At 41.1% G+C, this 23,363-nt stretch overlaps 1 protein-coding gene across 7 annotated transcripts in view; it reads left to right on the forward strand.

Moving 5' to 3' along the window:
* The window catches only part of PCLO (piccolo presynaptic cytomatrix protein), a 490,197-nt gene that overhangs the window by 312,711 nt on the left and 154,123 nt on the right, over nt 1-23,363 (forward strand). For all 7 annotated transcript variants that reach the window (XM_077473379.1, XM_077473380.1, XM_077473384.1 and 4 more), the window contains exons 5-6: nt 11,331-15,987; nt 16,343-18,342. In XM_077473379.1, coding sequence (XP_077329505.1) covers nt 11,331-15,987; nt 16,343-18,342 — 6,657 coding nt within the window. The remainder of the gene's footprint in view (nt 1-11,330; nt 15,988-16,342; nt 18,343-23,363) is intronic.

Raw genomic sequence — 23,363 nt, forward strand, 5'->3', positions numbered from 1 at the left:
TGTTAGGGTAATTTTTAATATTGTATAGGGAAGAATAATATGTAGCAAAGGCATCCGCAATGTCTTTAGGATTTAATATTTTACTTTTATCCGTTGCACGAATTAGATAGGGAATTTTTGTTCGGGCTCTGTGTTCTTTTAGTCGACGGGATAAAAATGTACCGGCCTTGTTCTCAGAGGAGTAATGTTTTAGTTTTAAGGATTTGAGAAACTTGTCATGCTGTTCTAAGAGCATAAGCCTGAGATCAGAGCAGAGCTTTGTCAACTTGTTCACCAGGACCGCGCTTGGTGCGACTTTATTTTGAGTTTCTAGTAATTTGATGTCCTTCAGTAGAAGATCCAGTTTTTGTGTTCTATGCTTTTTAATTCTTCAGCTGGTTTATAATAAAATGCCCCTAATAAAGGCCTCATGGGTGCACCAAAGGTTCGCGGGGTCAAACACTGAATCTGCGTTTAATGTAAAATATTTTTTTAGTTGATTAATTAAGGAAGTCACGTGAGCGGGTGTTTGGAACAAGCTAGAGTTGGCTCTCCATACATAAGTCATATTAGGAGCATTCTTCTCCCCCACTGTGATAAAGACGGAAGCTTGGTCAGACCACATGATGTCATGCATGGCGGAGGAGGATACTGCCTGCAATATGAGTTTATCTACAATAATCATATCAATACAAGAATCTGAATTGTGTCTGGAGGAATGAAAGGTGAGAGTGTTGACACCTCCAGACATCATAAAGATCTTCTGCGTGGAGAGTAGCCTGTAGAGTAGGCAGGGGATGTTTGGATTTAGTGGTGGTGTCCATAGTGTAGTCTGTTGTGAGGTTACAGTCTCCACAGATGATTAAAGCACCATCTCTGACCTCTGAGATTTTGTTAAGTAGTCTTTTGAAAAACCTCAATTGGTGGGAGTTGGGTGCATATAAATTAACTATTGTGTAGGTTTGGTTGTTAAGATCTCTGACCAAAATTAAGTACCTTCCTTCAGGGTCCACTATGATTCCTTTCAGTGTGAAAGCTACAGAGTCCCTGATAGCGATAACCACTCTTTTTTGTTTTTGAAAGGCTGAGGGTAGGAATATATGTGGGAAGTTTTTGTGTTTGAAGTGGGGCGGGTCAGAGGTCAGAAAATGTGATTCCTGTACACAAAGTATGTCTGCTTGTAGTTTTGGGGCTTCCTTCCATATTGAGTTTCTCTTTGCTGGGTGGTTTAGTCCATGGACATTAAATTAAATTATGTTTAGCACCTCGGTTGGTCAGTAAAAACGATAATGATAATACCTCAAGAATCAAGCGTCCTGGTTTCCCGGGTGACCTTTTATAGGTTGCGAGTTAAGTTGTAATTTGAGTAGCATTCCTCTCAGTGAATGATAATCCATCTCAGCTAGAATATAAAGAAAAGAGAACAGAAAAAGTTGCACAGTATAGACCAGTGGGGTAAAAAGAAGATTTCAACTGGAATCTGATGGCAGTAATGCTACACATAGCTCAAGGAGGGGAAATTTGGGCACTGCAAGTTCCATAGTGCCATATGAATCCTGTAGATTAGAGTAAAGTTGGAAGCCGAGGTGTTCAGCTGATGCGCTTGTTGTTTTTTTTCTTGTGCGACACAACCTGGGTCTCTAGTTTAGATGTGGAGTTTAAGTCCTCGGTAGATTGAGCAGGGAGTATATCCCAGGCTCAGAGTAGAGCGAGTCCCTCATCCAGGCTGTTAATCACTGATATATGATCCTCTTTTGTGACAGTCAGCTTAGCTGGATATCCCCAGCGGTAGGTAATGTCGTGGTTGCGCAGAGCTTTTGTAATTGAAAGTAGAGATTTGTTCACATAGTGAATTGCGAGAGATCCGCTAAGAGCTGGATATAAGTGTATTTTTCGGGAGGTTTACTTTTGCGGAAAGTTGTCATGAAGCGTTCCTTTATATGGAAAAAATGCACCCTCATCAGGATGTCTCTCGGAATGTTATCTGCGAGATGAGGCGGCTTAGGCAAGCGGTGAATCCTGTCTTTCACTAGGTCCGAGGCAGACAGGTCAGGCAAGAAGGCTATCATGAGGTGCTGGGCGTATTGCTGGAGCTTTCCAGGTAGTGCAGATTCAGGTATACCCCAGCGTTTTATATTATTTCTCCTAGACCTGTCTTCAAGGTCTGCGACTTTAGCTTTCAACCAGGTCACCTCATCAGATTGATCGTTATGGACATCGACTAGTGAGTTATATGAAGAAGCAAACTCCCCTATTTTCTGTTCCACATGATCCACTCTCCCCCCCCCCCCGAGTTCACTTAAGTCGGTTTTAAAGCCTCAAATGCACTCTATCATGTCAGCATGGAGAGAGCTGCGCAGAGAGATAAGCATGTCTCGCAGCGTGGTATCAGAGACAGGCTGGTTAGTCATAGGAAAAGAGTCAATTTTTTCAGCCTGCTCCCTAGTGTCATCTAGCGTTTCCTGCTCACCTTATCTGCCCTGGGATCTGTTGCCATACAAGGTTTAGATTTAGCTGGGCTGTGGGATAGTGGTGTGGAAGCCTCCGGTGTTTGGAGGTGAGAGCAGGAGGAGGAGGCTGGAGAGGCACCGCCGGTGCCATCTTTGGTCGGGCCATGAGTAGATGGGGGGAAGAAGTGTGGCAGCTTCTGTAGCTGGGACGAGCCTTTCTGCTTGTGAGGCATCTCAGTGTGGTGGCCGGTGCTTAGGAGAAATCCTGGGACGAAGAGGTCTGCTCGGGTACACCTCAGCACACTGTAATTCCGATGACTGTCACGGAGCTATCTGCTCAGGTGTCCATGCAGTAACTCGGTAGCCACGCCTCCCTAATGGTAGGTTTATTTTAACAGTGAGAGACAGAATAGCAACAAAAAAGTCCATGAAAAAGCATTTAAAAAAAGTTATAAATTGATTTGTATTTTAATGAATGAAATAAGTGTATGCTCCCCAATCAATAAGCAAGATTTCTGGCTCCTAGGTGTCTTCTATGAAGGTAATGAGTTGAGATTAGGAGCACTCTCTTAAAGGAAGTGCTCCTAATCTCAGCTTGTTACCTGTATAAAAGACACCTGTCCACAGAAGCAATCAATCAGATTCCAATCTGTCACAATCAGGGGTCAGGCTTGACAACTAATTGCTAAAGCAGTTGCAGGACTACCACTGACCAGCAGGATAGGTACACAGGTAGTCACCCTGGCAGATGATGCAGGCTCATCCAAGGTGTGGAGTCTTAAGTACTAACCAGTGTTCACCAGAGCTCCTGATGGTGGAGATGGATTTTGCTGCATGTTAGTACCAGGTTGCAGTCTTCAGGATCGCCCCCCCAGGAGGTGAGCAATCCAGGGTCCAGTAGCGGATAAGCAGGTAAAGATCAAACAGAAGCGTGGTCAGTAAACAAGCCAAAAGATCGGTAATGTGTAGTTACTGGTTAGGATCAGGCAGAAGCATAGTAGGGGAACAAGCCAAGGGTCGATAACGAGCAGTAGCAAATATGGACAACAGCAGGGAAGACAGGAGTGAGATACTGGCTGGAGATAGCACAATATTCTGAGAAAGAGGAAGTGCAGAGACATGGCTTATATCAGGAAGTTTGTGGGAGGAGCAAAGAGTTCAAGTCTTATGGCAATCAATGCATGGACGCAAGGTGGAGTCTGGCTTTTCAACAAAGAACATGGCTGTTCCTACAGGAGATGTTGAGTGTCTAATAAAGCCCTTCTCTAAATTCTCATCAAGCCACTCCCTGAGCACTTTCAATTCAGGTTCTAACGGATTGAAAAGGCAGCCGAAAGGTATTTTGGCCACTGGGAGCAGCTCAATGGGGCAATCGTATTGCGGAGGTAATTGATCTGCATTTTTCTTATCACAGACATACGCACATGGTATTGTGGAGATAAGTTGTCGTATGACTAGTTAGTTGCCACACCAACTTGCAATTTCTTGACCAGCAGAGAACTTGTTTGGTAAGGTTCCCTACAGTGTTCCTTGCAGTGGGAGGATGTGAAATCTATAGTCTGTGTTCACCGTTAATAGAGGGATTATGAGTGGAGAACCAAGGAATTCCCAGAATGACGGGACATTTGGGTGAAGTATCAAATGGGGGGGGGGGGGGTTGGGACTATAGATGAGGCACATATGTGGTGTGCCTCCATCCCTAGTATATATAGAAAATAAATAAATAAGCTTAATAGGGATGACAAACTGAGATAGTGGAGAATTTACATTATTTTCTTCAAGAATCAATGGGGAGACTGGGTAATCGAGTTTATTTGTTAAGGTACTATCACATCAGTCGTTGCAATTGTTCTTCTAACCTTTTTAGGATATTTAACAGCATAATGCTCAGAGTCCCTACAATATAGACAGAGGTTCTCCGAACATTTTCTTTCTTTCTCCTGAGTAGAAATTGATCTCTTAATTTCATCAACCTGCATAGGTTCAGCTGTGTCAGAATCTAGGAGAAATTCTTGGATCCTTCTGAACAAATTGACTACCAGAGAAACGCATGCCACCATTACTTCCAAACATTCCCAGCCTCTCCTTCCTCCTTCCTGTAAGCCTCTGATCAACTTGGATACATAGTTAGATGAGGGCCTCAAGATCATTAGGACTCTCTACTCTGGCAAGCTTATCTTTTACCTGACTTTTGTGCTGCTGGGTTGCAAGTGCTTTCTGTGATCCAACAGCTGAATTTGGCTGTGTATTTACCCTGCCGTAAACTATACAACTTTGCTTTAGCCGGAGCTCAGTGGTTGGGATCATCAAACACTTCATTGCAGCCTTGAAAGTCTGGAAATTATTCAGCATGGCACTGTTATGTTAAATATAAGGGGAGGCCCAGGCTAGAGCTTCCCCAGTCAGGACATTGATAAAAAACATTACCTTCTGTCTATCAGAAGTAAATGCAGTGGGTCACATTTGGAAATAGAAGCAACATTGGTTAAGAAAACCTATATAATGGCAGCAGTCTCCATTAAACTTGGGTGGTTGAGGCATATGTGCGTTAGCATCATCTCTGGAACGTATGTCCAGCAATTGTTTTTTCAGAGCACGGATCTCTTTATGTTGCTCCTCACCACACCTTCCAGTCCAGCAAATTTTTCTTGGTAAGTGACACCAAACTCCAGCAGCTCTGCAATTGGCTGCCTGCAAGGAGCCACAGCCTTTGTTATAGGGGCCTCCATGTTTTGGGCCAGAATGTTCTTTCATGATCAGGGGTCACCAATTGCTATAGCAGTTGCAGGACTACCATGGACCAGCAGGATAGGTACACAAGCAGTCACCTTGGCAGATGAGGCAGTCTCATCTAATGTGTGGAGTCTAAGTACTAATTGGTGTTCACCAGAGCTCCTGATGGTGGAGATTTTGCTGCATGTTAGTACCAGGTCATGGTCCTGAGGATCACCCCACCAGGAAGGGGAGCATGCCAGGATCCAGTAGCAGATAAGCAGGTAAGGATCAAACAGAAGCGTGGTCAGTAAACAAGCCAAAAGATCAGTAAGGAGTAGTTGCTGGTTGGGATCAGGCAGAAGCGTAGTCGAGGAACAAGACAAGGGTCAATAACTAGCAGTAGCAAATATGGATGGCAGTGGGGGAAGACAGGAGGGAGATACTGGCTGGAGATAGCACAATATTCTGGCAAAGAGGAAGTGCAGAGACATGACTTATATCAGGAAGTTTGTGGGAGAAGCAAAGAGTTCAAGGGTTCAACAGAAATCAAGGCAGGGTTGTCCAAAGCATCCAATTAGGCACTGTCCAGCGTCTCGGATAGCTCAGTGAAAATATTCATTGCCAGACACAGCTGAGGTTCAAATCCAGGTCCTGATACAATCTCTCTACCAGATCCAGATTGCTGGATCTGGCAGTAGATGAGACTGAAACCTGGCACCATATGATGCACAACCACCTTTGCATGGAGACTGATTTTCCAGAAGTTTTGGGATGCATTGGGTCTCAGTCAGTGAGGATTCCAAAGATTCCATCTTGGTTGACAATACAAAGCCTGGTTGACTCATAGAACGTACGTTCTTTTGGGTTCAAACTATCCGTTAAGCCTAAATCTACTTCGTGGTGGTGCTGCTACACTGGTGTCTTCAAGTTTCATTTTTGGTGTTTGATGCCAACCCGGTGGTTTTAGGATCTTCAAGTTTCTTAAATATACACTGAGGACTTTTCACGGACATATATATTTAAGCCGTGCACTTAATTTGTTTTATTATTTAGTTATTCACGTGGCACTATTCACATGTGAAATTTGGTGTTATTTATAATTTTTGTCACTATTCATTAGTAACTATGGTTTATAAATTTAATGAATGTTAATGTTATTTACATTTTAATGGCATTAGTCTGGCTATGCCAATAATTCAAACACTTTAGCGCTACACTTATGCACTTTCTTGAATATAACAAAATTATCTGTTTGTTGTGTTAGCTGCTATTATTTGTTCAGGCAGCGCAGGGTTACCTTTTTACACCACATTCTTCAGAAGCACAGCAGAATGTAGATGCTGGACATGATTTTGGAAAGGCATTGATCTCTTCTGATGCATTCAAACAAAGTATGAAGTGCTCTTTAGATTGCTGTAATGTAGAAATATTTAATGACAATTGCATAAGACAGGTGACATTACCTGTGCTTTATTCCGTAAGTTAATGGTTAAATAGATAGTTATACCCATGTTTTAAATACATTTCAGACAAAAAAGCAACCTCTTTATTTGCCATCTTATTAAAAAGCATTAAAGTATAATCCAGAGATCTAATGCTTTTAATGCTGGTGGTCCCTTTCCTTAAAAGACCTTTCAGGTTTGAAGGAGTGAAGTACTCCATATCTTTACAGTAAAGGTTTAAGTATAAAGTAATATAATTGGGATTTTTTGTAATATTTGCTTAATAGAATCCTTCTTGCCACATTGCTTTCTCTAATCAGATCATACATTAAATGTAATGATATGTAGTTACACTGAAAATAAAAAAATCTGTGACAGTCTGGATGTACCTGCTTGGAGATAGGGAGCACAGATTTGTATCAACTTGGTGGTAAGACTACCAAGGAAATAGCAAATTATATACATTAGAATGGTGATCTGATTGAGAGTGAGGATTTCCAAGTCATTTTTTTCCTGTTAAGAAAATGTTAACATTTTAAATGTTTGAAGTAACACATTGGCATTGTAAAATAATAAATAAAAACATCTTAAAAGTAAAGAAAAGTAAAACAAAACTATTTTAGTTATCGGTGAATCAACGGGTCTAAACTTGAATTGGATCGTGGGAGTAGATTGCCAGTGGACTAGAATTGTATTCCCTGATCTCTATGTATTGTCTGAAAGCTTGCAAACCTTAAAAAAAAACAATAAGGGACCACTTTCCTGACACATATGAAACATTAATGCATATTTATGAGAATGATTTAACCCACCTTCAAGACATTGTGACGTTAACAGACACATTTTAAATCTGTTGTTATCTTGAGTCATTGAACATGATTCAGCATGATATGAGAACACTATTAGAAGCAGTTTGATAATGGCTCTGTACATAAATATTAAACTCTGACTGGCATTACATTTCTCATCCAGGATTGAATTAATATCAGAATAGCTTAACCCATTCCTTATGTGAATGGTTTGAGGACATATAACACAGGAGGGCATTATATTTCTTAGCTGAGAAAGAGGGACACCCCTAATTATGCAGACAATAAAGAATCAATCCACAAAAATTATTTGTCAAAACATTAAGCGCCTTTACAACCACTTTTCCCTTATGTTGTCCTTTTAAAATAACAAATGCAATCATGTATAGGATGGAAGAAAGATTTAGTGTAGTATACCAATTTTGGTAATTACATTTTACATAATTACAGAAATAGATACATCAGACAGAGGGACAGAGGCATTTGCCTGCATAAGAAAAATAAAGGACAGTTGGAGGGTTTGGATTAAAGAATCCTATAAAAAATATGCTATGAAACAAATCATTTACAGTTATGTATCTGGTTGGAATGTACAGTATAATTAAATATAGTCACCCAGATCCTAGATGATCTAATGGAGTCATTTGAGCTTTTAGGGTTGTACAGGAAACAAAGGTAACTTGATCTGGTTTTGGGTGATCAATATACAGTGTATAACAGAACAGAATTTTATATACACAATTCCTTGAATTTACAATACTCCAAGAAATAATGATTTATATTTTCTGTTTAAAAGATATATAATAATGTTAACCACTTGAGTACCAACCTGTATACCAGTATAATACATATCCATTCTGTATATCCATTACCAGGCCATTTTTCAGTTTTTAGTATTGCGATAGCTGGACTGACAACTATTGCAATAAGGTACCCAAAGCATTTTATATAATTTTGTGAGACAGATAGAGCTTTCTTTTGGGGGTATTTGATAACCATTGGGTTATGGGTAAATGAAAAAAGACCAAAATGCAGGATAAAGCACAGTTTATCTTGCTTTATGTTATACTGCTGAACAAATAAAAATGCCAGTATAGTCTGAATACTCTCAACGTGACCCCTTTTTAGAAAACAGACACCGCAATATAATTTTTTCCCATTATTTTTTGAAAATTAATTAACATGCTGGTATTAAGGATGTACAAGGAAGGAGGGGGCAGTGGATGGGTTAAAAACGATCCCACTACCCTACCTCCCACCCTGAATCTGCTGATCTGCTGTTTTTTATTTTATGTTATTTTTTATTACAAAATGGCAATAAGTAAGTGGTTATTAGGTTAATCAAATCTAGCAACTGTATTGCTAAATAATAAATTCAAAACCAGCCTATAGAAAGTTTAATACTTGCCCCTCCACTGGTGACTCCACTGTTTGCTGTGTTCTGCCAAAGATTCATTAGCATCTGACTCTTCTGGCTGTATTTACACTGCATGCTGTGCTCCAGACAACGACCACTACTGTGTCCTTAAAGCTGATCTACTGATGCAGGGGCCAGTGGGTAGTAACCACAGCTTGCAGCAGGTAGATGTATCCAACACAGAAAGAGTTTTCTGATGCTGACATTTTTTTGGTGAGTGTAGATCTGCAAAAAAGTTAAATTGGAGTCATCAGTGCTGAGACTAGTAACTATAATTTTCTTTTAGCAATAAATTCACTTTACAAGGAAGTGGATACATACAATATGCTCTAATTATGTGTTTAGGGGTTTTGTTTTTTGTTTTTTCTGCTGTTCAAAAGAAAACAACAGTTGTTTAACTAAGCTCTGATGGCCCATGTTTTAGGGCCTATATAGCTAAACCTGCTCACTGGTCAGTGTCCTGTTTCAATTAGAGCTTAATTACAGAAGTGTTTCCTTCAAGAGGAAGTAAAGGGAAAAAAATAAATAAATAAAAAACACACCCTGCAAGGCAAAGGCATAATGAGCTAGTATGCATAGCATTATGAATAACTTACCTGAGAACGAAGCCCCTGAAGCGGTCCTCCGTCATCCTCTTCACCGCTGCCATGGATCCCGGAGCGACTTCCGGGTCTCGCGGCTCCGGCGCTGTGATTCGCCAGAGCCACGATGACGTCACTCCCGCGCACACGGGAGCCGACACTTGTGGCATATCGCTGCGATCTGTGGCCTGCCCAGTGCGCCTGCGCGACGCTCTCTGCGGTGGCTGTCTTCGGGTAAATATCTCCTAAAACGTATAGGTTTAGGAGATATTTCTTGGACCTACAGGTAAGCCTTAGCCTATTGGCAGATATGATTTACCAAAGTCATCATATCCAAACAAGGATAAGCTATGTGAAATCATGATCTAGGATTGATAAGGTGTAGTCTGGTTTGTGCAGTACCACTTTGAAAGTCATTCAAATCTTTGGCCTATATTTATTGAAATAAAAGGTTTGAGCTCTTGGCCTAAATAAAGAGCTATGCTTGAAAGTGTGGGCAAAACTATTTACATACATGCTAAAGATTTCAATAACTTCAAAGAGGTGCAAAAATAAATGTATGTCAATTTTCTGTTTTGGTCTGGTCCTCATTGATGAGCATGGCCAGATGTAACTAGAAAATTGATAATACATATGCTAATATATAAATAAAATGTCTTTGCCTCACCTATTATTACTATAAGATATATTGAAAGAAAGAAATCAGTAGTATAATTTATTAAGGCACAGACAGCAATAACAAAAACATTTTTTTTCCAACACTATCCAAAACTAAAAGAACATTTTGTCTGGAGTTGGGCTTTAAATAAATACTTGCCATTTTTCAATAGAGAGTTCTATGCCTAAATTTTAGTCCTTAAATTAAGAATCTCTCTAGTCTGACAACCTACAACATTTTTTTCTGTCTAAATGTTAATGAATAAAAGACTTACAGGGCCACTGTTTTGATTATTTTTATGTAAACTGTATACAGATGAATTGCCCACTTTGTCGTATTACTTCAGCTTTTCACACTAGCCCATTTCTTTTAGATTGTAATTGTCCTATGTGATAAACATGTTGAACAAGTGTTTGTAGTGATTACTGTTCTTGAAAACAATTATCTGTGGCAAATGATTTTTCAGCAAAATCATTTTGACCAATATGTTCCATGTTATCTGTTGTCTTTGATTGTTTATGTACCTAGCATGAAGCAATGTAATTTGTGTTCATTGACTATCCATATGAATATTCAAAGAATATTTGACCAATCTTCAATGATTGTTACCAATGGACCTTGCTGTGGCCAGCCTTAACCCTGCCCTCCCATTATTAAAATCTGACAGTGTCCTGACCTGAGCATCTTCTCCCTGCCTCTCAGACTTTTCTGAGCATTAGAAATTAGCTGTCAAGTTTGAGAGAAATTTTCTGACATAAAATAGGAGTTGATGGCTACACTTCAGAATTCTGTACATTGTGTACTGAATATATTGTTCATGAAAACAGGAGCATGGAGCTAATTCATATGTCTCTTTTATGCCCCTTCCACCAAAAATGTTTTGTGGGGTTCTGCATTAGATGATATATGTTGATGACACATGGGAGTGATTTACCAAAGGCAAATAGGCTGTTCATTTTGCAAGAAAATTGTCACTTGGGTTAGATAATGTGATGAAAATTTAATTTGCAAATAATGCCAAATCACATGCAAGGAAAATAAAAGCAAACAGTAATTTTGTTTGACGTATTTAGATAATGGAAGTCAGCAGAGCTTCACCTCTTTCACTATCCTAAAGGATATATCAAAGATTCCCTTGCAAATTTAGCTTGTGTCTTTAATAAATTAGTTATTCTGTGTCAACATTATCAGATAGCCAGATTAATTAGAAAGATTGTGTTTTTCAATATACTCTATTTCCTGGTTCATGGAAACGTTCATTTTTCTGTTTGTTTTTTAGGAAAAAGAAGATGATAAATCAGACACCTCAAATTCGCAACAACAGAAAAGCCCACAAGGCCTAAGTGATACAGGGTATTCATCAGATGGGATATCTGGTTCACTTGGAGAAATACCAAGTCTAATTCCAAGTGATGAAAAAGATTTGAATAAGGAGCAAACAAAAAAGGAGACATTTTCACAGGAGTTTAGCCCCTCAAGTCCATCAGATTTAGCCAAGTTAGAAAGCACAGTTTTATCAATTTTAGAAGCTCAAACAAGTGTTCTCACTGATGAGAAAAATAAAAAAGGCATTGATATATATGGAAAGAATACTAGACAGACCTATGGCAGACCTAAAACTAGGATATTACCAATTACTCCAGAATCCTACAGCTCAGAAGATGAAGAACTTGAAGAAATTCAGGAAGAAGATGAGGAAACATTCAAAGACAGCAGTAAAAGAAATGTGGCTTCAAGGAAGGTTCAAAAAGATGGTGTAAGTTCAGGAAAAGATCCTGCTACCCATAGACGACATGATTCCCTTGATGACAGCAGTGAAAGTGAAAATTCACCTGTTCCACAAAGAAAAAGAAGAACTAGCAATGGATCATCAAGTAGTGATGATTTTAAACATGATGACAGTCAAGGATCTGGAGATGATGAAGACTTTATTCGTAAGCAAATAATTGAAATGAGTGCTGATGAGGATGCATCGGGATCTGAGGATGATGAATTTATAAGAACAAAACTGAAAGAAATAAGTGTTAATGAAAATCAGAAAAAAGAAAATAAAGCAAAAACAATAACTACAAAGTCGAAACGGTTAACAAAGAAAGTTAGTACAGGTTATGATGAGGATGGAGTACGCCGTCATTCATGGCATGATGATGATGATGAGGAGGATGAAGATGAGGAAACATATGATGAGAGTCCAGAGCCAAAATTTAGAGAAACTAAGAGTCAAGAAAGTGAAGAAATTTCAGTTAGTGGCGGTGGAGGTCTCCGTAGATTTAAAACTATTGAACTAAATAGCACAATTTCTAATACTTACTCTGAAGACTCTAGTAAACAGTCTACTAGACTGTATTATGATGAAGAGCCAGAACTGGAAATGGAAAGTTTAACAGATTCTCCAGAGGACAGGTCACGTGAAGAAAGATCTTCAAGTCTCCATGCTTCAAGTTTCACCCCAGGCACATCTCCTACATCAGTGTCATCACTGGATGAAGACAGTGATAGTAGTCCTAGTCATAAGAAAATGTCAGGAGAAAGCAAACAGCACAGAAAAGCTAGACATCGATCCCATGGGCCTGTTCTTCCAACTATTGAAGACTCTTCAGAAGAGGAAGAGTTAAGAGAAGAGGAAGAACTTTTAAAAGAGCAAGAAAAGCAAAGGGAAATAGAACAACAGCAAAGGAAAAGCTCTAGTAAAAAATCCAAAAAAGACAAAGATGAATTAAGGGCACAGCGTAGAAGAGAGAGACCAAAAACACCACCAAGTAATCTTTCCCCTATTGAAGATGCCTCTCCAACTGAAGAATTACGTCAAGCAGCTGAGATGGAAGAACTCCATAGGTCATCATGCTCTGAGTATTCCCCTAGTATTGAATCGGAGCCAGAGGGTTTTGAAATAAGTCCAGAAAAAATAATAGAAGTTCAGAAAGTATACAAGTTGCCTACTTCAGTCTCATTATATTCTCCTACAGATGTGACAACTGTTGCTATATCAGATAGCAAAAATGGTCAGCAAGTTTTAAAAAGTGCTGAGGAAGCATATGAAGACATTTTGTATAAAGCTAAACTGTACCAGAATGAAAAGGAAAGAGAGGAAGTCTTTGAGAAAGAACCTTTATATGGGGGCATGTTGATTGAAGATTATATCTATGAGTCGTTAGTCGAAGAAAATTATGATGAAAGCCTAGATTCCAACGTATTATGTTCTCAGAATCAGGAATATAGAGTAAAAGAACTGAAAAATGGTTCTGTAGGTGACATTTGCAGAAATGTTGTTCAGACTGTTGCAAATGTACAAGATGAATGTTTTACAACAGAAACGTTTCATACTATTGTGCCTCAAGAAGATATAGTTTCAAGTTCCTACATTGTTCCAGAAAGTCATGAGATTATTAATTTGGATAACACTGATGAAAGAGCACCCAGTGATTCCATTTCAGGTTTATATGATCTTATTGGTTGCCAAAATGTACAGCTAACACCAGGATCTAGTCCAACACAGCCTAGAAATGACTTTAATGGTAAAGCTGATGTAGTATCTTCTGTTACAATAGATATAGATAAAACAGAAACTGTTCCTTCTTCTGTCTCAGTTGAATCTACATCCCTTAATGCAATCTCTATTCCAGATGTTAAAATAACACAGCATTTTACAGTAGAACGTGAGGATGATATGATCATCGACTATGCTATAGAAAAAGCTTCTGAAAATGTTGCTTCAGAAAGTACTGAAATATTTGTGAATGGCAAAATTGATTCCAGTGAAAGTGTGTCATCTAATGCCAGCCTTCAAACTAAGACAAAACCTGACTTAGAAATTGACTCTTCAGTTACTCAGGCTGAAATACCATCTCAAGACATTGAAAAATCTATTTCAGATCATATTATTATTTCAGTACCTGATATTTCTCAGCTCAAAGATGTTATAACTGAGCAAATCTCCCTGGATGATGTACAGAGTAGCTCTGAAATTGTAAAAACAGATTTGGACAAAGCAAAAAGCAAAATAAATGCAAAGGACAGTGCAGTTACTCAAACCACCTTGGCAAAAAAAGATACTCAAATAACTGCTGAATATACAGTGTCAACCAAGCACACAGTGACTTCCACAGCAGTTACAGATACAATAACCACAGCACCCAAACTACCAACAGTTCCCTCTGTCACATCAAAAGTAATGTCTTTGTTTAGGAGCACCCCTACAGATTCTCCTACTCCTCCTCAGCCTCCTCCTCCACCACCACCATTACCTCCAGCAACTCAACCTAAGCCAGCAGTGTATTCAAAAAAGAGGCCTGCACCTAACATTCCATCTACAGCAGCAACAACAAAAACGTCTACAAGTGTGTCTAGCACAGAGCTATCAGGCAGTTCCACTTATTTGGCCAAATCTCATGCTGCACCCCCACCAGTTCCTCCAAAGCCATCTTCAATTCCAGCTGGGTTAGTCTTCAGTCATAGGCCAGTGGAAGCATCTAAGCCTCAAAAAGTAACAAAACCTGTGCATTCTGAACCCCATGTTCCTATGCAAAACAAAGCAGAAGTACAACAAAAAACGCCAGCACTTTCTTCTGCCACACCTTTTACTTTAAACTTGGCTGCAACCACAGATTATGTGTTACCATCACCTACATCTCCTCTTTCTCCTCATTCTAATAAATCCTCACCAAGATTAACAAAACCCTCACAGAAAACCTATGTTGTTATAACATTGCCATCTGAACCTGGTACCCCAACTGACAGTTATATCACTCAAACAACAACATGCTGGCCTCTACAAGCATTGGTAAATGAAAAAATTCCACAATCTACAGAAACTGTGTTCTCTACTATACCTTTTACTAGAAGTGAGATGGCACCAGTGTCTCAACAATCAGATATAATAAAAATAAAAGAAATGAGCAAATCTACTGCCTCTGTACCTCAAAGCACACTGTCTGAATTCCCTAGCGTTCCAGGAACTATTTATACTGAAAAGACAATGATAGAGGAGAGTCAGTTAATCCATAGTAAAAAAGTTAATGAATCTAGTGATGTAATGGATTTACGCACCTTGACCAAGGTAGATTACAAAAGCACAGATGTTGAGACTGATAGCTGCATGGATCTGTCTTCTGCAACACTAGATGGAAAGCGCCAATCTGCAGCCCATGGGGCTCTCAGTCGGCCAATGAGTGCTGTCCTGCCTGCTGTCGTAAACCTTAGCACTGCATCACCTGTTGTTGCTTCTGTTATACTGGTTACTGAATCTGTTACTGTGATGACATCTGCAACAACTGTAAGTTACACATCAAGTTTAGATAGCCTTGTTGATCTAGGAAAATCAATGAAAGAACCTTTACAACTGACAACTGCTAGACAATTTGAAGAAGAATATGTAGGATTTCCCGTGGAAGCAGAAGTGCCAATTAACTTATCCATGGGGGTCCTAGCACATTCAGTGACAAAACCATTCTCAGTTTCCTCAGGTAGTGTAACAGATGGCTGTATTGATATATCCACATCTCAAGAATCAGTGGATAGTGGTGTTGTTGATCTTAGCACAACAAAATCCCTTAGAACAATGGTAACTGTGGATGATACAACTTCAGCAGTTGTAACTGAAATAGTTGAGGATGATGATAAACCTGTGGACTTAACTGCAGGCAGAAGAGCAGTCTGTTGTGATGTTGTGTATAACTTACCTTTTGGAAGAAGTTGCATATCTCAACAACCATCCACAACTTTACCTGAAGACCGTTTTGGCTACAGAGATGACCATTATCAATATGATCGTTCTGGGGTTTCAGGATTTAGGGGCATTGGGGGCATGAAACCTTCTATGTCTGACACAAATTTAGCTGAAGCTGGACTCTTTTTGTACAAAAGCAAACATACTTTTGATTATCCTGTTGGAATAGCTGATGTTGCTGTAGACCTTACATCTGGGAAAGTGACTTCAGGTCAGTATGATGTGCCAGCAAATCTTTCCTTAAAATGTGATTATGGTGTTCCCCATCTCATGTCCGGATAGCAATTTTATTTTATTTTTTTGTCTTTTTTTTTGCAACATTGTGGCAAAGTATTTTTGAGTACTGGTGTATTTTATTTTCCATTTTATGTATATGTTTTGCTCACAGGCTCATGCATGTGCCTGCATGTTCCAAATATGATTTTGCTTCTTGTCCAAGTAAATCATTATCCTTGGAGATTTGCATGCAATTTTTCAATTTATTTCATCAAGACTGGATGGCTTTCCGAACCACTAGACATGAATGTTTATAGCAAATGGACTATAACTATACCCTATAATTTCAGGTGAGGCTTTGGAATACCAAACCAAGACTTCAGGGGCATATCCAGAGACAAGACAAGTTATTTCTGGCCTTGGAATAAGTGCACCCCAGTATTCACAGGCACGAATGTCTCCTTCTATAGTTTCACCATATGGTATGGGAAGTGTCTTAAGGTCTTCTAATGGAGTTGTCTATTCATCAGTTGCCAGTCCAGTGCCCTCAACATTTGCCATTACCACACAACCTGGTTCTATTTTCAGTACAACAGCGAACGACTTATCCAGCTTAATTACCAATGATGGAATAACTTCAAGCTTGAACCAGACTCAGCCACTGCCCAGGACGTACAGTATTTTTACTTCAGCAACTGGAGATGGGACTGATGTAATGTCAGTGGTTGAAACTAGTTTACAAACATTTCCTGTTGAGGTTGCAGCAAGCACACAAGCTGATCTCGTCTCACTTTTTACATCGGAGTCTGAAACTGAAACCTACTCTGAATTGACTGAAGATGAGTCATCCTTTATAATATCATCTGAGGATGGCAAACAACAGAACCTTCACTTGCAGCGTGAGCTCTTAGAGCTGGAGAAACTAAAACAGCAAAGACTAGCTGAGGAATTGGAATGGGAACGTCAGGAAATACAAAGGTTCAGAGAACAAGAAACTTTAATGGTGCAGCAAAAACTTGAGGAACTACAGTCCATGAAGCAACACCTATTATATCAACAGGAGGAGGAAAGGCAGGCTCAATTTATGATGAGACAAGAAACACTAGCTCAGCAACAGCTACATCTTGAACAGATTCAGCAACTTCAGCAGCAACTTCACCAGCAGTTAGAGGAGCAAAAATTGCGCCAGTTGTACCAGTTCAACTATGACCCTGATAATGCTCTTCCTCAAACAACTTCTGAGCAAGTTATTTTAGAAGGCCAGTATACAGCATCAGAGGGTGGACAGTTCTGGAATGTTGATCATATAGCAACTACATCAACAGCAGGTTCAGGCATTGAGGTTGCTCCAAGTGAAGCATGGTATACTGTACAATCAGATGGTGTTACACAGTATTTTCAAAGGCCAAGTATATTTAGCTCTGTTTCAGAAATGTCTTTAAAAGATGTGGAGATTAATGAGGAAAGGCAGCTAAAAAAGAGAAGTTCAATGCCAAGACTAAGTGGTATGTATGATGAATTAGATGGTGCTATACAGGAAGAACACAGATCTTACAAACTGATTGTAGATAGTGGAGTACAAACTGATGATGAGGATGCAGCTGAAAACAGATATACTGGAAGAAGAAGAAGGTCCAAAAAGGGAGTTGATACAAGTGTGCAAACTGATGATGAGGATCAAGATGATTGGGAGATACCTGCAAGACAGAGAAGAAAATCGCGTGCTGGAAAATATCCAGATGGAACCCCTGATGGTGATAAATCTAGATCATTTTCCAAAGTATCTAGCATTGCTATACAAACAGTTTCTGAGACTTCAGTACAAACAGAGCCACTTGGAACAATAAGAACACCTTCCATAAGAGCAAAGGTTGATTCAAAAGTTGAAATAGTTAAACATATTTCTGCTCCAGAAAAGAGTTACAAAGGAGAAAGTCTGGGTTGCCAAACTGAAACAGATTCAGATGGACAAAGTACCCAGTATATGGCCGATGTATCACAAAGAGATAAAAGACGTCCAACTCCATTAGAAATAGGCTACTCCTCACATCTTAGGGCTGATTCTTCTCTGCAGGTCACACCTTCCCCTCCAAAATCTCCCAAAGTTCTTTATTCACCAATTTCACCTGTTTCGCCTAGCAATGCTCTTGAATCTGCCTTTGTTCCATATTCTAAGACAATAGCTGATGACATCGGCACTCACAAGCCACATACCGATAGTGTACAGATTCCACCACCAAGTCCAAAAAGCGCAAAGGTTATGCAACGCTCCTTATCGGACCCTAAGCCTCTAAGCCCAACTGCAGAAGACATTACTAGAACACAGTTCCAGTATTCAGATGGATATACAGTAAGAGTTTATTTCTTTTACATTAAACATATTTTTTTTTTCCATGCCAATAGCTGTAGTTGATATTAAAGCAGTCACTGGTCAACTCAGCAACATTTACTGCAATATCTGTTAAAGTTCAAATATACCTTTTCAGAGTGTAAAAGAAAATGTACAAATAAAATACACAAAAGATTTCAATGCATTTCAATGTTTACTAAGCTGATTATTATTTTCAACCATGTTAGTGTTAACATATTTTTAGCTTAGTTAAGGTATTTAAAGCTCTTGTTATGATCCAATAAATTTTTGTAATACATGCAATTATGTATATTTAGTCAACATGTTTTTTGTTCTCATTTTTAGCATTCCTTAAGCCCCATACACACTATCAGATTTCCTGCTGATTTTTGTCTTCAGATTTACCAAAACCATATAATATGAGGTCAAATCGTAGGAGTTTCAATTTGTATTCAATCAGGCAGGCCCTTGCACTACATGGTTTTGGTAAATCTGAAGACAAAAATCAGCAGAAAATCTGATAGTGTGTATGGGGCTTTACTCTTAATTAGTGTTCTCTAGTTTTCGATATACAAGGCTCTCAATCCCTGTTACCTCTGTAATATGGGTACAATTTCCTATGGAATGTAGTGATACCCTCTTTAGTAGCATCAGAATTTAATTCTGTAGCTCCCCTATTGAAGTTGAATGGCAATAATAATTCCTGTATAATACCTAAGGCTCGGTTCACACAGGGGCGACTCAGATCCGACTTCAGGTCGCCCCTAGTCGCCTCAGGTCGGACAACATTTAAAAATCAATGTAAGTGAATGAGAGCCGTCTTAATGCCTGCTACTGAAGTCACTCAGACTTCAAAAGAAGTTCCTGTACTACTTCAATCCGACTTGTAGGCGACTTGTATCCATTGATTTCAATGGAGGTCACCTCCAAGTCGGATCTCTGTCTATACGGAGGCGACTTTGACAGAATTATTAGCTCTGAAGGGGGAACTCCACGCCAAATTTATGAAAAAAAATTGGCGTGGGTTCCCCCTCTGAGAGCATACCAGGCCCTTAGGTCTGGTATGGATTCCAAGGGGAACCCCCTACACCGAAAAAACGGCGTGGGGGTCCCCCCCAGATCCACACCAGACTCTTATCCGAGCACGCTACCCGGCCGGCCAGGAAAGGGGGTGGGGACGAGTGGGCGGCCCCCCTCCTGAGCCATACCAGGCCTCGTGCCCTCAACATGGGGGGGTGCCTTGGGGGAGGGGGGCGTGCGGCCCCCCCACCCCAAAGCACCTTGTCCCCATGTTGATGAGGACAAGGGCCTCTTCCCGACAACCCTGGCCGTTGGTTGTCGGGGTCTGCGGGTGGGGGGCTTATCGGAATCCGGGAGCCCCCTTTAATAAGGGGGCCCCCGGATACTGGCCCCCCACCCTATGTGAATGAGTATGGGGTACAATGTACCCCCTACCCATTCACCTGTAAAAAAAAAAAAAAAAAAACACAACACAGGGTTAAAAGTTTATTGCACAGCTCCGGGGTCTTCCGTCTTCGGGGGTCTTCTCGCCGGACTCCTCCGCTATCTTCTGCTAGCTCTTTTACTAGCGGAGGAGCCTGGCTTTCTTCCTCGCCACCGCCCTCTTCTTCCAACTTCGGGGGTCTTGTCCCCCTCTTCGGGGGTCTTGTCCCCCTCTTCGGTTCTTCTGCCGGGCCACCGCGCCTTCTTATAGCTCTTTTACAGGCGGTGGCCCGGTCTTCTGTCATCGCTGCCGCCGCCTTCCGTTCTTCTTCTTCTTCTCCTTCTTCTTCTCCTGGAGATGTTGACTCGACGTTCTCTCCGGCCACAATGCCAGGGACGCGCTGCGCAGCAACTTGTATAGGGACAAGGGGCGGGCTCATCAGGTGATGTCACATGGGTTGATGTCACATGGGTTGATGTCACATTGTGACCGTCCCAGCATCCTCCGGGACTGTGACATCGTAAGGGGGCTGGGTCACCATGTGACATCAACCCATGTGACATCAACGGATGACCCCGCCCCTTGTCCCTATATAAGTCGCCGCGCAGCGCGTCCCTGGCATTGCGGCCGGAGAGAACATCGAGTCAACATCTCCAGGAGAAGAAGAAGGAGAAGAAGAAGAAGAACGGAAGGCGGCGACGGCGACGACGACAGAAGACCGGGCCACCGCCTGTAAAAGAGCTATAAGAAGAAGCGGTGGCCTGGCAGAAGAACCGAAGAGGGGGACAAGACCCCCGAAGTCGGAAGAAGAGGCCGGCGGCGAGGACGAAAACCGGGCTCCTCCGCTAGTAAAAGAGCTAGCAGAAGATAGCGGAGGAGTCCGGTGAGAAGACCCCCGAAGACGGAAGACCCCCGGAGCTGTGCAATAAACTTTTAACCTTGTGTTGTGTTTTTTTTTTACTTTTTTTCACAGGTGAATGGGTAGGGGTACATTGTACCCCATACTCATTCACATAGGGTGGGGGGCCGGTATCCAGGGGCCTCCTTATTAAAGGGGACTCCCGGATTCCGATAAGCCCCCCGCCCGCAGACCCCGACAACCAATGGCCAGGGTTGTCGGGAAGAGGCCCTTGTCCTCATCAACATGGGGACAAGGTGCTTTGGGGTGGGGGGGCCGCACGCCCCCCCCTCCCCCAAGGCACCCCCCCATGTTGAGGGCACGCGGCCTGGTACAGCTCAGGAGGGGGGGCCGCCCGCTCGTCCCCACCCCCTTTCCTGGCCGGCCGGGTAGCGTGCTCGGATAAGGGTCTGGTGTGGATCTGGGGGGGCCCCCACGCCGTATTTTCGGCGTAGGGGGTTCCCCTTGGAATCCATACCAGACCTAAGGGCCTGGTATGCTCTCGGAGGGGGAACCCACGCCAAATTTTTTTCATAAATTTGGCGTGGAGTTCCCCCTTCAGAGCTCATTCTCTGATTGGCCATGGCAAAAGTCGCCTGGCCTGGGGCGACTTAAAGTTGTATTGTAAGTCGCCCCAGGTCGTGTCTAAGTCATGTTCAAGTTGTCTCCAAGTTGCCTCACAAAGTCGTCCTGAAGTCGTGTCGCCCCTGTGTGAACCGAGCCTTATGATTCTTTTGTAGATGAAATTTCTTGTCAGTGTTATATGACTTAAAGTGTCTGTAAACCCTTTTTTTTATATATAAAAATAACAAACATGCCTATACTTACCTGCTCTGTGCAATGGTTTTGCACAGAGTCACCCCGATCCATTTCTTCTGGGGTCCCTGCTGGCACTCCAAGCCCCTCCTCTTCATCAGGTGCCCCCACGAAAAACTGCTTTGCATGGGGGGGGGGGCACAAGTGCAGGCTCACACCCGAGTCCTGCTGCTGAGTCCATTGACACAGACTCATCCCCGCCCCCATGTCACAGCCTTTGATTGACAGCAGCACAAGCCAATGGGAGCTTTATGCACTCTCCATTATAGTTGAGCACCTAAGCCACCATACCACCTTGAACCTCTGAAGCAATGCTCCTAGTCTGCAACTGTTAAAATAAAAAAGATACAGCTGAACAGGATCAATTGACCTGAAGATTGTATGACACTTTTAGAATTTTTAAGTTATATTTAGAATTTTTTTAGAATTTTTGAAGGTATACTCCTCACATCATGTTCCCCAGATGTACTGCAGCCTTTATAGCAGTGGTTCTTAACTTCTGTCCCCATGACCCACTAACAGGCCAGATTTTAAGTATTACCTTGGAGAGAGGCAGACTAGAATACTGCAATCACTGAGCAGCAAATGATATCACCTGTGATGTATTTTAGTTATCTTGCAAACCTGGCCTGTTAGTGGGTCCTGAGGACAGGAGTTGAGAACCACGGCTTTATAACCACTCTAACTGCCCATGGAGTTTAATTTTCTCTTATAGTGAAGAATATAATGCATCTTCTGTAAAGAGCTGAATAATACTGAAAAGTCATCTTAAATTATTCTGCTTAAATTTGTTTCCTAATTATTGTTCAGTAAATACAAACTATCCAATTTAAAATGACAATTTAACATTTAAAAAATCAGCTCAACTCATGTCTGTTGCCTAGAGAATTGAAATAAGAGAGTCCAGAGGTTGAAACTACCAATGGAAACAAAAACTTAACCTCCCCTTCTAATTTACCACTTGCACAGCCCACTGCACACATTCATACAAAATAAAGAATTTTTCTTTACCATCCTTTATTTGATTCTTAACTTTCATGTAATCTCATAGGGACTTCTGAATAAGATGAAAATATAACAGGGTGTCCTGCTTGGATTTTGTCCCAGGAACATAATGCCTCCATCCCTAGCAGTGCCCAGTTGTCATTTTGTCCATATTGATAAGGGCTCAAACACACAAGCATTAATTTATCACAGTCATAAATCAGTGTAACCTGTTAAGTTGTCTTTAAAGCCAGGAGCCATAACAGAATTAGACCTGTTGGCCATGTTCACTTAAAAAAAAAATTAAATGAATTTGTTCTCTGCACAACAGCTTTGCCTATGGCCACATCACCCTGTTCGTGTCCGATCTTGTCTGATCTCAGAGGCTAAGCTGGGTCGGGCCTGGTTAGTACTTGGATTGGAATACCAGTTGCTGTAGGCTTATGATATGGAACTTACTTCCACAATCTGTGGTGTCAGCAGGAAGTAGAGATAATTTTAAAAGCCTCTTGGATGCGCATCTTAGTGAACACAATATACAGGGATATGGGCAATGATTATCTACACAAGCACACACCCACACAGGTTGAACTGGATGGACTGTTGTCTTTATTCAACCTTACCAACTATGTAACTATGTAACTGCACATCTCTCCCACTGCCCTGTTCTGGCAGCAGGAGAGGAGGGAAACACACTGTACTCCTGGGTTTGGGAAGCATGTGACTCACTCCCCTTCCTCCCAAGTGACTGTGATGGTGCAAGGTGTTTGGCAGTTGTAGCACCTAACATTGTCACATTGGGGTAGAAAGAGTCTTCAGCTGTGTGAAAGTTCTAAATCACAGCTAGGAGCTTATGAAGGACTTCCTCTTTTCATTATG

This window comes from Lithobates pipiens, unplaced genomic scaffold, assembly GCF_037356315.1.
Source record: "Lithobates pipiens isolate NorthernLeopardFrog02 unplaced genomic scaffold, aLitPip1_a1.2 Scaffold_8, whole genome shotgun sequence".
NCBI lineage: Eukaryota > Metazoa > Chordata > Amphibia > Anura > Ranidae > Lithobates > Lithobates pipiens.